The sequence below is a fragment of the Haemaphysalis longicornis genome, unplaced genomic scaffold, assembly GCF_048455015.1.
Source record: "Haemaphysalis longicornis isolate Haplotype H1 unplaced genomic scaffold, Haemaphysalis longicornis Haplotype H1 scaffold_234, whole genome shotgun sequence".
Taxonomy (NCBI): domain Eukaryota; kingdom Metazoa; phylum Arthropoda; class Arachnida; order Ixodida; family Ixodidae; genus Haemaphysalis; species Haemaphysalis longicornis.
In genome coordinates this window covers 1-16,823 of record NW_027526307.1, presented here as the reverse complement: position 1 = coordinate 16,823, position 16,823 = coordinate 1, and the positions used below count along the sequence as shown (strand labels likewise).

The window sequence follows — 16,823 nt, the reverse complement described above, 5'->3', positions numbered from 1 at the left end:
TAACGCCGTGAAAAGCGAGGCAAGTTTCTCGAAAAGGCACGTAAGAAGCGTCTAACAAATGAAACTCAACTAGGATCGGATGAGCCTATATACATAAATGAACACACATGCCCAGGAATGAAACGGTTGCTTAATAGCGAATGCACGCAAACGTGAAAACGAGTAGAAATTTCTGTGGGTAAAAAACGGCAGTATCTTCGCCCGAAAAGCAGGAAAGTCGCCAATAGTTGCCATAATCGTCGAAAGCGATATCAACAAGACGTGCGCGGACGACGCTGCGCACATCGCTGCACATAGAGCCCAGAAGTCGCCCGTACTTCCTAGCGCCAGTGAACGCGATAGCCAAAGTGACGGTGTACATACTCCCCAGTAGGTTCATCTGTCCATATACCGAAAGCACTGCAGTTGCCTTCTCATGAGCACCAATTACATTCTGCCAGAAAACATTGTTTCAACCACTGGAGACATCAAACTAAATAAATGCCTGAAGCTTTTTCATCTAAACGCCCGATCACTCAGAACAAAACAAGATCATGTCTTAGCACTGTATGATGCACGCAACGTAGAATTTTATGTTGTAATGTTCACCGAGACTTGGTATACCGAAGACTCAGACCATTACATACTGCCCGGTTACAGCCATTTTTATATGAATCGCATATGCAACCGTGGAGGCGGTTTATCAATTCAAACAACATTCACCGGGTTTGAAATAGTCTCTGAATAGAGCCAAATCAAAGATAATTAGGAAATCTTTTGCATAAACTACGGCAAAGAACTATTTGCTCTTATCTACCGCCTGCCAACTGGATGTATTGCTGCTTTTTTCCGTTTCATTGATTGCTTATTTTGGTATGCAAATGACAAGGGTTGCCTGCTAGTTCTTCGAGGAGACTTTAATATCGATGTATCGAAAAATTCCGGTACAAAGAATGACTTTTGGGCAATCCTTGAGTGCAATGGGTTCTACAACGTCATCACACTACCAACACACGTCACCAGCTCAACGAGTTCACTTCTTGAAATTTTCATCGCAAACTCTTCAAGGGATCGTAACATATCAGGTATCATGAGCTCCGGCATAAGTGACCACAAGCCAATATTAGTTTTTGTCGATAAGCATGGCCCTAGCCTAGGTGCGCGGCCTAACAAAGCCTCATACCGCGTAATATCACCAAACACACTTAAACCTTTAGAAACAATATTGACGGAGTAAACTGGGCTGAGATCTTCGCCATAAAGGATGCCAATTTTTCTTGTGATGCTTTTGTAGACCTTTTCAAGGCACTATATTTCGAATCTTTCCCACTGAGAGAATGTCAACAAACAAACAACGTGCGAAAATCATGGATCAGCCCGGATATTGTACAACAAGTTAAACTAAAGAACAAACTTCACCATGCAATTTTCAAATTCCGAGAGCCGCCAGCATGGACTAAATTTAAAATTTCGCGAAATATGCTTAACAAGCAGACAGAGAAGGCAAAGAAAGATTACTATTATCGCATCTTTGATAGCGACTGCCTTCCTATTAGTGATGTCGTGTGGAAAAAGTTGAACGAGGTAATCAACCGGAAACCCCGAGCTACTCGCCTGGAAGAAATTGTAGCTGATGGTAAAATCCTAACTGGAGTAGAGCTATCGGACAAGTTTAACAACTATTTTTCGGGACTTGGTGGCAACTTTGAGGTAAATAACACAGAAATTTTGCATAATATTCCTGAAACTGAAAATACAATATTTTTACGCCCAACAGATACTTGAGAAGTTGTTGTCGTTTTCCAGTCTTAAAAATAGTCAATGCAAAGATGCTGATGCCTTTGAAATCATCCCAATAAAATATGTGCTTGACATCTTAGCTCCCGTACTAACGCATATTTTTAACCTTGCCTTGCAAAAACTGGCACTTTCCCCAGAAATATGCAATTGGCTAGAGTAACGGTTACTTACAAAAGGGATGATGAAAACAAAATAGGCAATTACAGACCAATATCTATATTACCAGTATTTATAAAGGGTTTGGAAAAGATAATAACTGTTATAATCAAAGCTTTACACAAAAGTACAATCTGACCACAGACTGTCAGTACGGTTTTAGGGCACGTCGCTCGACGGAATCCGCCTTTGTAGCCCGGAAGGAAGCAATTTTGGAAAACATAGAAAATAAGCTAATGACGCTAGTCATATGCATATATTTTAGCACAGCGTTTGATAGCGTTAATCATCTGCTCTTCCTCGCTACACTGGGACGATACGGTTTTCGGGGGACTCCCACGGCACGGCTGCGGTCATACCTAAGCTCTCGAAATCGGTTTATAGAAATTAATGAATATAAATCTCGTACTAATCAAATAGCTGCTGGGGTGCCGCAAGGTAGTATTCTTGGACCGTTGCTTTTTTTTATTTTATATAAATGACATTGTGCGTATAGACACCATTAGAGGTTCATTATCTACGCTGATCTACGCGTACTGATCTACGGTGTACTGGTCCGTGGAAAGGATTTGCCAGACATTTTGCCCAATGCAAATCGTATTTGTTACCAGCTTCAAAGTTGGTCCACACTAAACGGTCTATCACTGCATGAATAACAAACTAAGGGCATTTGTTTTCGTTCTCGAGGTATATCTCTTTAGATTAACCGAAAAGCGTTACATTGGGACCCTATACAATAGATAAAGAAAATCTATAAAGATACTTGGTGTTATATTCTCCGAAAGTATGAGTTGGAATGGCATATTATTCTATCTGCTCAAAATAACGGACGGTTGCCGGTGCCATTAGCAGACATCGCCATGATCTCCCAAGTAACATCAAGATACATTTTTACAGCTCCCTCCTGCAGTCGCACATCAAATATTGCGTATTAGTATGGGCAAACACCACTTCACAGAACTTGCGGAAACTTGTTCTAATACAAAAAAGGCCGTTCGGGCTATAGATCATGTCTCGTACTGAGAGCACACTCAGCCACTTTTTCAAAAGCAAGAATAGCTCCGTGCCGGTGATATATACAACGATCAGCTACTGCGCAGCGACCAGAAATCATCGCAAGGAAAACAAAGTTCTTTTTTTAACTGAAGCTGCCCTGACAATGACTCATAACCTCTATTCTTTTCGATACCTGTCCCCATGGCAAGTTCCATTTTCACGTACTGACTACGGGTGCCACCGAATTAACAGCACCATGCCTATTGTACTTAACAAGTTTGACCGTGAACAAAAAAAACATTTTATTGTTAAACAATCAAGGCATTTTAAATCTAGTTTAGATGATAAAATGTGATTTCACTGCTGCGAACACGATGGGATTTCTTTTCCTGACGTTACAAAACTCGCAATACTTCTATAGTGAATGTACGCTATCGTAATTCCTTTTTTTGTGCTCTCTTGCCTGTTGCAGTTCATGCATAAGTATATTTTAGTACAGTACACTGTATGTACTCCTGTGGTGCCGCCAAACTGATTTTATCGTATTTTAATGTTTTATATTCCTCTTACACATGAAAAAAGTATTTCTCAGAGCGTTTGTTTACATATACCCTCTTAGCGCACACGCCGTTCATTGCTGTACGGGGGCAAGGGCCCTGTCAAGCTGCCTCCTGCAGCTTTTTTCCTTGCCCCTTCGATGTACCTTTTTTTACTTGTATGTAACTGTGAGTAAAATGAACTTTAATTTTATTTGATTTTGATTCGATTATGCTGCCCGTTTTCAATGGATGCCCTGCAATTTATGGCGCCCACTGCTGACACAGCACGGTCGCAAATTGTTTTTTGATATGAGGAAAACTCCTATCTCATCGGGATCAATTAAAAGCTATTCAAAACCAAAAGTAACTGTAGCAGCAACAAACAGAACAAAACGACAACAGCAACAGTCCGGTCAAGAACAAACCTAAGTCCAGCAAAACCGCACTACGCGTGTATAGCCTGCTCATCACAAATATAAAATACATAACGTATCATTGACACAACCATAAAGAATGTTCTTACCTGTTTGCTAATTCAGCCATTCTAAAATGTATAAGGCTTTCTAATGTTCTAAAAGGCACCAGCCGTGAGTGATGCAAAAACATTATCACGCCTGCCATCGCAGGTTCAACAACTTCGAGCATGACCCCTTGGCTGTTTGTCCTGACTGCGATCCCAAGTATAACGCCGAAAACGCCTTGTCAGCACGGAGTGACCTCAATCCTCCAACGGGCAAATATCCCTTTCTGGAGATGGAACACCGGCCGCACGGCGGAACCGACGCCAAGGTAAGTGTGTCTCAGCGTCCTCTCCTAAAAATCATTTAAAGAGGTGCGACAGAGATCAGACAGGTATTAAAGACGATAGTCTTTCTTGGGTTACGTAAACGGAGGAATTTTGGTTTGCCTGTCTGTATGTCCCTCGAGTCTACCGCCCACCAAAATGAAAAAAATTCTTGAACTAGGTGTTCGCATAGGCAAAACATTTCCGTACTACTCAATCGGGCGGCTCTGCTCATGCTTGTCAACATTATTGAGGGAAAATAAAAGATTAGGAATACTTCACGCAAAAGCGCAATGCATGAGTCATAGCTGCAGTGTTATTTTAAATAAATACATGGATACAATATTATTGAGATAGCAAATAAAGAAGCATGCCTTGAAAAAATGTTTTGACGCAAGAATACCAGAAGCTTTTACGGTGGTACCTTGGGGCGGAATTACAAAACGTCTTGCAGTATGAAAAGGTTCAAGATGAAGGTGCCCAAGTACTGGACCTCTGCAAAATTGAATTCGCGGGAGCAAACCTTCACTGGGTTTATCGTGGGAGAAGCGAAGCTGGAGGGGAAAAGCGTAAGAGGTTAGCGGGAAAGAGGGGTGACCCGTTTACGTGGCAGTGGTGGGAGACCACGGTCGTCTTTCGATGACATCTGCGGCGAAGGAAGCAGATACGCGGCCACTTTTTAGCCTTGTCACCGATATGGCATGTTCGTAAGTAGGAAGGCAAGCTACGTGACACATACGCCGAAGGAGTAGGCAGTCGGAGAATAGCTGGTGTGCATAAAGCCTTACCAGGAGCACATGGACCGAAATAGAAGCCCTGTGCCAAGGAGAAAGGCTCACTGGAAAAGCTGGTACAAGCGCACGCTGCGAACCAATTTTATACCTAAAAGCGATTTTTTTTTCTATAGAAAGCAGCTTGCAGTTTGATGTGGCTGATGTCTATGCACGTTTATTGGCAGGGCTCAACTCCTAACCGATCCGATCAAGGGACTTCTAAGTTGAATAGAGTGCGGAAAGATTGAAGTTTGAATGAATTCCTTCGATCATTCCGAGAGGTACACATGAATATGTTCTCGTGAGAATGGCGCCTTTGGAAACACACTCAGATTATACGTTGCCAAATTACTTTTGTTGGTAATTTCAAGGAAGAGAAGTCAGTGAGACAAATGAAGAGAGCAGCAGACGCCGTCGCCTTTCTCTTCATATCGCTCCATAAATAGCCTTCGACGAGGTGGTGGGCGTGCACTAATGAGAGGAGCACCGGTCAGGTTGAACAGCGACGTCATGCTGGGGCCTGTAGCCTAAAGTTGATGTATGAATTTTTAAACGCTTGGCATAGGGTTCGACAGAGAGCGAGAGTGAGAGAGAGAGAGGAACCACTTTATTTCTGGCAACTATGATTATGCTGGAGGGATGGCAGCTGCCTAATGGCCTGGCCGGCTGCGAGGGTCCTTGCAGTTGGAGTTTCCTGAACCAGCAGGGGCAAAACCGTACTGGGTGCCGGAAAACTCTCGGTGGGAGAGAGAGAGAGATGAACCGTTTATTGAACCTCGTTTTATTTTTTAACCGTTTATTGAGAGAGAGATGAACCTCGTATAACTTAGTGTTGCTGTTTACTGAGGTCCATATAATACGACAACCCCAGGATGCATAGAATAGAGTGGATATTTCACCGTACTCATTACATGCGTTTCAGAATTTCTCAGGGAACATCTTCGATAGTCTGAGGATGTTCGGATGGGTATTCGTCTGTATTTGTCTGAGAGACTGATGCTCTGCAGCTGTTAAACTTTTACCTAGTGGAGGAAAGCGAGCTCTGACTTTTCTTTGAATGTTGAGTCGCGAGGGGTGAGGAAGCTAGGACTACTGGCTGAGCGGTTATTAAGTACTCGAGCAGCTTGGTCTGCTATCTTATTACCCTCTAGCTCATCATGTCCCGGTGTCCAAATGATGCTTTGGAACATAGTGATACTGAGAGGTAAAATGTTTGAGAACCGTTCGTGTATTCGGCCATTTATAATGTTTTGTACAGCTTTCTTGTAGTCCGTAATCACTTGGAGGCTTTTTCCTTGGAATTCTCTACACTTTACGGCCAATAGATGGGCGCCAGTTTCGGACTCCTCTGTGTTGGTGTTGGAGGCAGTCCCTGATTTCTCCTTCTTGGTCGACGATGACTAAGGAGGCATTCTTCTTGTCGTAAAAGGCAGCGTCAGTATATACAACGTTTGGGTTTTTCCCAACTTTCTCCATAGAAAATTGACCCTGGCTTTCCTTCTGTCTTTCAGCAAGTTTCTTCGAATGGGGAGCACTTTCAATTTCTCTTTGGCGGCGTTGCTGAGGTTTTTTTTGTCGACAATTGATTTTACATCTAACCTGGAGCCTACTCTTTGCAGAATGGCCCTGCCAGTTCTCGTCTTTTGCAGCCTTTCCTTTTGTGAAACAAGAGTAGCTTCACAAATTTCTTCAAAAGTGTTGGACACACCGAGATTCATGAGTTTCTCATTTGCCGTATGGTTGGGAAATCCGAGAGCCGCTTTGTATGCAGTACGCAATATAATGTTGGCCTGTTCCTTTTCCTGCCTGTTTAGAGAGTGAAAACGCAGACGTAAGCAACTATGCTCACTAAGAATGCATGCATGATACGCAAGGTTTCTTCATTCAGCCCTGCTCTCTTTCTGGTTACCCTCCTAACTATTTTTGCAATTGTCCGCATGGATTTTTTAAATTTTGCAATTGTGAAGTTTGCTGTGCCATTGCTTTAAGCAATTCCAAGGATTCTTAATTTATCTTTCTCTGATACTTCGTGGTCCCCAAGCTCGACTTTTATCTCCCCTGGGGTCCTACATCTGGTGTCGTGAACTCTGATAACTTCAGATTTTTCTTGTGCGCAGTCTAGGAGATTATCCCTTGCCAGCTTTTCCACCCAGTTCATGGCTTTTTGGAGTGCCTGTTCCTTTTGACCCAGGGAGCCTTCAGTGGCCCAGATGGTTATGTCGTCGGCGTACAAAATGGAACCTATGTCGGGGATGTCTTAGAGTTTCTTTGCATTGTTAATCATTGTAATATTGAAAAGCAAGAGGCAGATAATAGATCCCTGGGTGTTCCTTTGTTTGGAATTTTGGAGGAGTCGGAGCGAACGTCTCCAATCCCAATGGATGCTGTGCGGTCAGATCAGAAGGCTTTGACATAGTTGTATGTCCGTACCCGGCAGCGCAATTCGTTAAGTGCTTGTAGAATGGCCCTGTGGGACACATGATCAAAGGCTCTCTTTAAATCTAAGGCCAAGATAAGCTCTTCGCATCCTCTTGGGATGTTCTGTAGCACTTCTTTCTTGGGGATTAGAAATACATCCTGCGTGGAGAAGCTCGTTCTGAAAACCAACATGGTATGTGATACAAGGTTGTTTTCCTCGACTGACACTCTGTTCATAACGAGTCCCCAGTTATTTTTCCTCGTTTGGGTATTGTATTGCTGTAAATGGAACTTTTGCTTGTAGGTTTGTGCAGCTTGACTGTGTGGGGGAAATGGTGCGCTTTTACTAAGAGCCCAATATTGGCGGCAGCGTACCCTAGCGACGGATGTGCCGGAGGTAATGCCGGCGGAGAGGTCGGCTGTGGTCGGCGACTTCTTCATATGTTATAAGTGCATATCGAAACACCGTTGAAACACTGTGGTTAAGGGTAAGGTGAGGCCCTGCTCGGCCGGTAAGTACTAGAGATTGATCATGGGCCGCCTCATTAGGTAATAAGGAATACAAGTGCATTATATTCAACGAACATATTCAGCGAATCACCCCCATGCTATAGCACCCGCCCAAAAGACCCGAACTACCAATCGACCCACCCAAAAGGCCACTTTAAATGTGACTATCACTAAAACAAGCAACGAGAGCAGCCATAGGACTACAAATGAGTACAAAGTACAAAGGACTACAAAGTACAAATACTTGAGTGTGCACCTTACGTCATCTCTATCCTGGATCCCACACATTTTCATCTGCCCTGATGCTTCACGCAAACTTGGATTCCTGAGCCAAAATCTTCAGTTCGCATCTTTTGATATTAAAAAGCTGGAATACCTAACATTCGTTCGCCCTAAGCTGGAATACGCGTCATCTTTTAGTGCGGAGTACCTTAGGACCACACAATGTCAGTCCGCGTCCGTGCGCATAGCGTTTACAATCGTACAAAATCACACAGGCACCGGCAGGATTCGAGCCTCTGTCTGGTAGACCAGACAGAGTTAGTGCCAGTCGTCTTATCCATTGGGCTACGACCGTTTTTTTTTCTTTATTTCCCATTGTGCTACGACCGTGAGTTAGTATCCGAGAGTCAAACGGCTTACTCCCTCGCCTGTAACTGTTCGGACTACCTTAGGACGTCCCATTGTCCGTCCGCGTCCATCCGTGCGCACACCACCATCAAGCGAAAATCAAGCGAAATTCGATTTTGAGCCGTGAGTTGCAGTTTCATTTAGGGAATAATCGAGGCGCAACTCATCGGCTCAAATCGAATGACGGTCGGGGCGCAAATCGGATGTCACTTGGGGCGCAACTTGGATGTCATTTCGAGTCCCCGAACTACGCACCCTAGCCAACATCCACGGAGTGAAGATCCTGCCATTTTTGAAATCCTTCGCACTGATATCTTTCTAACGATTTGGAATCAATTCAAAATCGCGCAGCTGGTTTTATCACGCCACAGTACTCGAACGAAATAAGTGTCACATCGCTCAAACAAACACTCGGTATTTGCAAGCTTGCATTTTGTCGCATTAACTCTCGCCTGCGTCTTCTTCGTGCTTTCTATTACCCTCCTGAAACAAGACACGCTTTATTGATACCACCGTCACGAACGTCATCCCGTTTGAATCACAATCATCCCATTGCCCGAATCAACTGCCATACGTCATCAATGAACTTTTCTTTCTTTCCTCGTGCTATAGTGATGCGGAATACATTGCCGGATAATATCGCCTCATGTAGCAATCAAACCACTTTTCGTGAAAAGCTAAACCATAAAATTGCTACGCTACCGGAATTTCTCTGATTAACCCTGTTTAAGCGTGTGTAATGCAGTTTCATCCGATAAGTTGTGTTTTACCTCTGTAATCTTTTAATTATTTTTGCCTTACTTTTTCGCCACCCTTGTTTGTTCTTCGTAAGCTATGTACCTCGGCCAAGAGGCCCCCCCTTATGTAACGCCCTCGTGCCTTTAAGGTGGAAATAAATGAAATGAAATGAAACACCCTATGAACAACGTTTTGAAGATAGCTGCTCTCAACTGGCGCAGGTGGTGAACTCCACCATGATGTCCAGGCACTACATCTGGACCCAGTGCGGCCCCACCTGGTACGACGGCGAGTTCTTCGTCTGGAGCCTGTCCCCGTTCTCGGCTGTGCCGCATGCGGGGCAGCCTGACTCCTGGGGTTTCCTGCCCTTCGTTCAAGACTGGTAGCCGCCCAGTCATCGCGGTTGAACGCTACGCCTCCTGCCTTTAGGGAATAAAAATGAAGAACGAATTCGCTTTTGTGTCCTCCTGCCTGCAGAAAAACACTAGTTACATTAAAGGGACTCTCCAACGCTTCCGATGAACGATTTAACTCGTTCCTTTTCGACTGAAAGAACTGCGAAAGCTACAGTTAGTGCCAGCCCGGAGTGGCACTGCGCAGATTGCTCGACTGAGCGGATCCGCCTCCCCATTCTTCTTGCTTCTTGGCTCACTTTTTAAAGTGGCCATCGAATGCGCGCATTGCGGCAACTGACGGAATGCCGGCCAATAGTAGCTACACCACTGTAATGACGTAATTCCAGTGGTCTGGGAGCGCCAACACCGGGAAAGAGAGAAAAATCTCTTGAGCAAGTTTCTGAGTTACCTGATGCGCACAGAAGGAAGGAAGGAAGTAAATTTTATTTTCCCAAGCACCCTTAGTCCAGGGCGCCGTCTTGTGAAGATGTGGTCATGGCTTCTTCCGCTCTGGACGTCAGCAGGAGCTGTGTCGCAGCGCTGAGGCCAGCCAGACTGGCCTCCCAGGATGCCAGAGTTTTATTCGGGATGCGGGTCAACAGCAGCACTGTTTGGTCGAGGTAATTTTCGACACCCAAGTTTACGTACTAGATGTGTTGGTTGATTATCTTTGGCAAGCATTTAAAATTCTGAAAAACTTGAAAAAGTGTCCTAGGGTCCCTTTGACGTAGACACTCATCCTCTCAGAACACTCATCAGGTCATGCTTTTGTGGGATTGTCGTGACAAACGAACGTGATTTTGGGCTAATTTCCTAATTACAAATATCTGCGGCTACCAACAAAGGTGATCTCAATTACATAATAAACGTTGGTTTCGCACTGGACGTTCACCAGTTTTTGTTGTTAAATTACGGGCAGACCTAGCCTTGCAAGGTGTGCTGGCAATTAATTGTTTTACCCTCTCAGAACCTCTTTAACGCTGTGCTCAGGATATTACCAACAATCACACAGACGTCTCTCTTTAAAGAACTGGAGGACCAGGCGCCAAATACCTTTCCTTGTAATTTCGCGTCCGTTAGGAAATATGCCGTCTCCCAAAGAGACATGCGCGGTGGCTTGTATTACAAGTTCTTCAACAAAAAGTGACCACTCTGTCGCATGCTCTTAAAAGGCTTGACTTTTCAAGCTTGAATGCCGAAAGCAACTTCATTATGGGGTGCAGAAAAGATGTTTCGCATTAAAAATCAGGAAGGGATGCAATTATTAAGGAATTTGGAGAAACCATGAAGTTTACATATCAATATCCTCGATCCAAAGTTGATTAACTGTGAAGTCGGATATTTCACCAGACAGTTGTGTTTAACAAAGTGGTAAAGTTTTAAAAGCAGAGTTTGTCTGTTTTCTTATTTATTTATTTATTTATTTATTTATTTATTTATTTATTTATTTATACTGCAAACCCCTGAAGAGATTTTAATTTTAGCAGGTGGATACAGAAGAAAAAATAAAAAATAAGCGTATAACTCCAGGCAACCAGATAGAACAATCACTCACATTTCATATAGTAGGCAGCCATATAACACAATGCAAACAACGAACTATCACTTCGGTTATACAAACGTAAGCAAACGTAACGAAATCATACCGATGAGACATCGCTCACAATTTAAAAAAAAGAAAACAAAGCTAACACACATGTGAAATTATTTCATTTCAACTCCAGACCAGCGGCAGAGGATGCTAAATATTGTTTTGTGACTTGGTGCTTATTTAAAATATTCTAATCTTACACGGTTCTAGGGAAGAAAGAATATTTTAACTATTATTGCGGGTGCGGAACGGAGTTATTGTACGATCATGGCATTGTCAAGGGGCGTAACCTGAAGAAAATAAAATTATTTTTACAATAGTTATCTTGTAATTCTCATTTATTCATTGATAGAAATATTTTACTCGTGATAAATGGCTGCTTTCTGTTAGTGAAGGTAAGTTTGCTGTGACTAACAGTTCAGTTACCGAGGTTTGTCTATAACTGTTATATATGAAGCGAACTGCTCTTTGTATTTTTTTTACCTTCCGAATGTTAATTTGAGTAGAAACATCCCAGAACACAGCGGCATATTCAAGTATGGGTAGCACAATCGGTTTGTATGCAACAATACGGACGGATGGAGGTGAAATCTCAAAGTCCTTCGTGAAAAGAAGTTTCTGGTTAGCCTTTCAACTTACTATGCCAATGTTTTTTGTCCAGTTAAGATCGTTTGTTATCCACAACCCAAGATATTTGTTGTTTTTCTTGTGCGAAATGGACATGCACACTGTTTTTTTTTAATTGATTGACATTTTCTAACCCTTGCACCTAGCAGCAACCTTATTTAGCGACTCGTTTAACAAAAGTTGGTCCGAAGGAAACGCTATCCGGAGCATCCTCAGCTCCCACAGCTGCTGCCTGGATTTCACCAGAAAATGTCACAACCGCAGAAATCAACCTTTCCACAAGCAACAGAAGACCCAGCGCATAGTTCAATCCTATCGGAACGTACGAGCTCTCCGGCACCACGCCGCTCCAACCCGAGTCCAGCCAACGAATGACATCACACTCGTGCAGGTAAGTCCGTCAGCGTTAAACCACACTGCCAGCGCGTTCGGCACGTCCGAGCCGGCACCCGCTGCTCCGACCGAGTCACACGACAAGCACTATTTCTTACGGGAGGATGCTACCGTGAGCAAGCGGACTCGGGACGGATGGAACGCTTTCGATCCTGCTTGTGCGGGAAAGATACCCACCTCAGCATTCTTGAAAGGGGCAAAAGACGATAGCTTGGGCGACGACACGGACACGGCAAGAACGACAACGGACGAACCCCATCTGGACAAATGTAACAAATGCCATACCGATGAAGTCACGCTTACGACGCTACGTAATGTGGGACCAAACAGACCATACGAACTACGCCCACTTCCCCATATCAACGGCGTTACTTCCGAGGCAACCACGGCAAAAGCGAGCATAAAGTCGCCACGATTTTGTCCGATCAGCCACGCCACCCTACGACAATGCCACGTCAGCGCATGCGTATTGGAAAGACAAACGGGGTCCCACACTATAACCAACGCACAACTTAATCGAAGCAGCACCCTAAATGCACCGAAATATGCCATTCCTGCACACCGGAGCTCGCCAGGGGACAAAACGGTCGCCTACACTGCCACATGCATTAAGCACGCAATGAGCTACACGAACACATTCGCCCACGGAAGCGACGTGTCTAACGCAACGCCATAAATGCTGTCATGGTCCGGTCCGACGAAGTGAACTGCACGGTACGCAAGAGAATCAAGCCGATTTCAAATTCACTGAATATATTAAGACAATCGCCCTCTTAACAAACTTTGTGGTATCTTTTGATTTATTTTGGTGTTTAACGCGCCGACGCAACGGAGGCGATGAGGCGCGCCGTAGTTGAGGGCTCCGGATTAATTTTGACCACCTGGGGGTCTTTATCGTGCGCCGAAATCTCGTACACACGGGCGTTTTTGCTTTTCTCCTCCATCAGAAAAGCGGCCGCCGCGGCCGGGAATCGAACCCGTGACCTCGTGCTCAGCAGCGCAACGCCTTAGCCACTGAGCCACCGCGGCGGGTAAACTTTGTGGTATCCACTCCAAACACCGACAATCTGTTAATAAGCGGACAGTGATCTCGATATGAACAGACGTCAATCTACGCGGACTCTTTGTTGTGGCTGGCGGCAGGCACAATTCGGATTGGGAGCACGATTTGGCGAGTATCTGTGTGCCGAGAAACGAAAAAAACGATAAAAGCTGCAACCCGAACATAAAACGAAAACCCCAAGCCTCGAGACCACCCCCCTCCCCCCACGTCAAAAATATATACCTTCGCTAATAAAAAATAAACTAAACAAAAATGGGAACAAACCTGCACCGGCTTTGCTATAATATGTTGAAGCCAATTAGAAAACTAAATAAGAAGGGAGCCATGGCTCGAAATTGTTTCAAAAGAAAAGACCCCTCGAGGGTGCGACGCAGCCCAGACTTCTTTTATTCCTGAGAACTAGGGGAGACGCCAGACGTAAGGCGAGTGCTTACGTTCCGTTTCACTCTCTCACGTGTACTTGCCTTCGCGCAGTGGGTCGCCCTACGACAGTGCACCGTGTCAGATGTTCTCTTCCCGTGTCCTCTGTCCTGATGTATATGTAACCTCAGTTTATCTACTGAATTAGGCATTTTAAATGTTCCGGTTAAGTCTTTTATTCCCGCGTCAACGTAGGTTATAGGTAACATTACATATAAGTAGAGTTCTAATGAGTACAGACTCAGTACTCATTAGTACAGATTAGGTACGATTACTCGTGAGTACAGATGAGTTGAGTACACGTGAGTACCGATGAGTACGAGTACTCGTGAGTACAATTTTGGTGTGAGTAGAGATTGAGTACGAGTTCTCGTGAGGACAAATGAGTTTGAGTACACGTGAGTGCGATTATAAATGAGTATGTGACGAGTGACTACGAGTGATTTCGAGGCCAGCCGAACTGCTTGAGTCGGAAGTTGTGTGAGTGCAGCATGAACGAAAAACAAAATTGTGATTCAGTTAGAGTGAGTTTTTTCTGGTTTGCCGACCTATGCACGTGACACAACAGTGCATTCTTTCAGCAGCGGCGGAAATTCAAAGTCGTGGCAAGGTTCCCATCTGTACCCTTTTTCACTCGAGTGGCACGCTCACTTAAATGGGCCATGGACACAAAATACAAGTTTGACTATTTACAAATCCTGCTTTGTGCTGATATCAAGGATGCAAATTTTGGTGCTACTTTCAAGCAAGAAGTGCAGATGTCAAGGAACACAAGCGAAGCAGTGGCGACAAGCCAGCTACTTTCCCAGCGATTCCTCCATGACGTCACAGAATCTGGTTTGGGCCATTGGCGGCCGACGACCGAAACCACGGCCAAGAAACATGTCTGGGCGATTGTAGTGGCGCCTCTATTTTCATTTTATCGTGTAACCACAATGAAGCCTGTTACGCTCCCGTGTGCAACCATTACGTTCGCGTGTGCTCCAAGTTGCGGAGGGCTCTGGTGCTCTGTGAGGAAGCTGCCTAGGAAAGAACACAGTCACACCTTGAGGAAATAAACAATTATGTAACGAATTCCTGTACTTTACACAGTTTTTCAATTGCCCATTTCCAGCCCAATTGAAACCATTGTGTTAGCAATCTGTTTGTAATGAAGGCGTTGCGGCAGCTAACCTGAACTTAACGAAGTCGCTAAGCTGATCAGTCATCGTTTTTTTGCACTTTTAATGAAACATCGACCAGAGAAATGCACTAAATTAACGAATGCTAGAGCTACCCCAAGGAGCCAGCAGCTGCTAAAACGTCTAGAGTTGCCTAAAAACGGAATTCGTCAGAACGATGGTGAACGGAGCGGCTACCACCCACCCGTGGCTAACTTATGGAACTCACTACTGATTTTGTTTACGCACGATGACACTACACCAAGTAGCAAAAGTGACTACACTTCACCTTTTTTCACCACAATGGCAAACTACTGTGGGTTCCCACGTGTGATTGCGGCATCGGTTCGAGATTTAGGTTTTGAGATGCCACGCCTTCTTGCGGCTTGTTGTCGCGTGCCTCCACTGCTGTCTTTGGTATAGGTTCATCGATGAAGGGTTATAATGCCAAAAAACCAAGTACTGTGTTCCAAAACAAACTCAGAATTCTAAATGCCTTATCTGCGGGCGAAAAAGAATGCCGCCACCCGGTTCAGTATTCAAGCTAGCACCCGTTTAAGAATTTTGATGGCAGAAAAGAGCGTGAACTTAGGGAAAAGACGTTCGTTCAGCACAGGTATCCTTCTTGAAGCGCGTTGAGGCATAGAAAAGTGTAAGCGATACTTAAGCTACGCTGCTACTGTGATGCCGAAGTGACCTTTGTTACCGTGGAACGACATGTAGTCCCTCAGCTACTGTGAAATCGGAAGGCACAACTCACGCAGTTTTTCACTTTGAAATGTGTTCTTAAAGACAGTTCATCTTTACTGGTGTCTAGCATTTGGCTTCGTTTCTGCTTCATTTCCGCGAGACCAAAATGAAAATCTAATTCTAACGAAAATGTGGATGTCACGAAAAATTGAGAACTTTTTTCAATTTCGTTACATGCAGGTTTAACTATACAGTTAAACCTGGATGTAACTAAGTCGATAAAAATTAAAAATTTTTCGTTACATGCAGGTTTCAAGTTAAGACTCTGGTAAATGAACCAGAAAATAAATCAAAATAAGACATCACAGAAAGTGACCTCTCGCTTTTAGGATTAATTTCACAGTGCTTTCCCACGAAGTTAGTCAGTACAGGGCACTCCAAAAACCCCTCAATTTGCAAACGTAACGTAGTATTCACGTTTGCATTTTGGTACTCTTCAGTGTCTTAACCAGTTTCAAGTAGCAAAGGTATGCTGAAAGGGGACCTTTGTGCGAACTTGATGGTTTTTCCGCCCTCAAACTTTTAGATGCAAAGCATCTCCTGCTCTCGGCTCCGTCGTCCGTCATCCGTCGTCCGTCCATCCCACCGGCTCAGGAAGACACCGGCAACACTGCCGCTCCAGGAGCACTTTAGGGGAAGCGTGCTCGTCTCGTGCCGGCCCAGGAAGACACCGGCAACACTTTCGCTCCAGGAGCCATTAAAGGATAAGACACCAAAGGCGTTCAGCAAGCCGAGCATGCGCAGTAGAGGTGTGGACGGCGCCACAACGACAAGGGAAGGACATATGCTCGTCGCATCTAATAAAACTACACCATCTTCTTGTAGGGAACGCTGAGTAGTATGCGAAACAGCAATGGGATCAGCGCAATTTCCCATTTCGTACTTCCGGTAAGTGAAAAGAGTTGTAGTTACCATGGAAAACAAACTGTGTATATAACGGTAGCTACGTACCTCACCCTAAGGGAAACGATGAACTGAAAACTAATAGGCACTTAAAACGACCCCATGGCTGCTTTGCATACTACTCAGTGGTCCCCTACAGGAAGATGGTGTAATTTTTTTAGGGGGTGCAAGGTTGCGTACTGTACCATTCTACAGCGT

At 44.4% G+C, this 16,823-nt stretch overlaps 1 protein-coding gene across 2 annotated transcripts in view; it reads left to right on the top strand.

The window, feature by feature from the left end:
• LOC144172565 (putative phospholipase B-like 2) overlaps window positions 1-9,765 on the top strand; it is a 113,232-nt gene extending 103,467 nt beyond the window's left edge. For both annotated transcript variants that reach the window (XM_077701235.1, XM_077701234.1), the window contains 2 exons: window positions 4,097-4,259; window positions 9,545-9,765. In XM_077701235.1, coding sequence (XP_077557361.1) covers window positions 4,097-4,259; window positions 9,545-9,709 — 328 coding nt within the window. In that variant the 3' untranslated portion in view covers window positions 9,710-9,765. The remainder of the gene's footprint in view (window positions 1-4,096; window positions 4,260-9,544) is intronic.
• The last annotated feature ends 7,058 nt before the right edge of the window (window positions 9,766-16,823 follow it).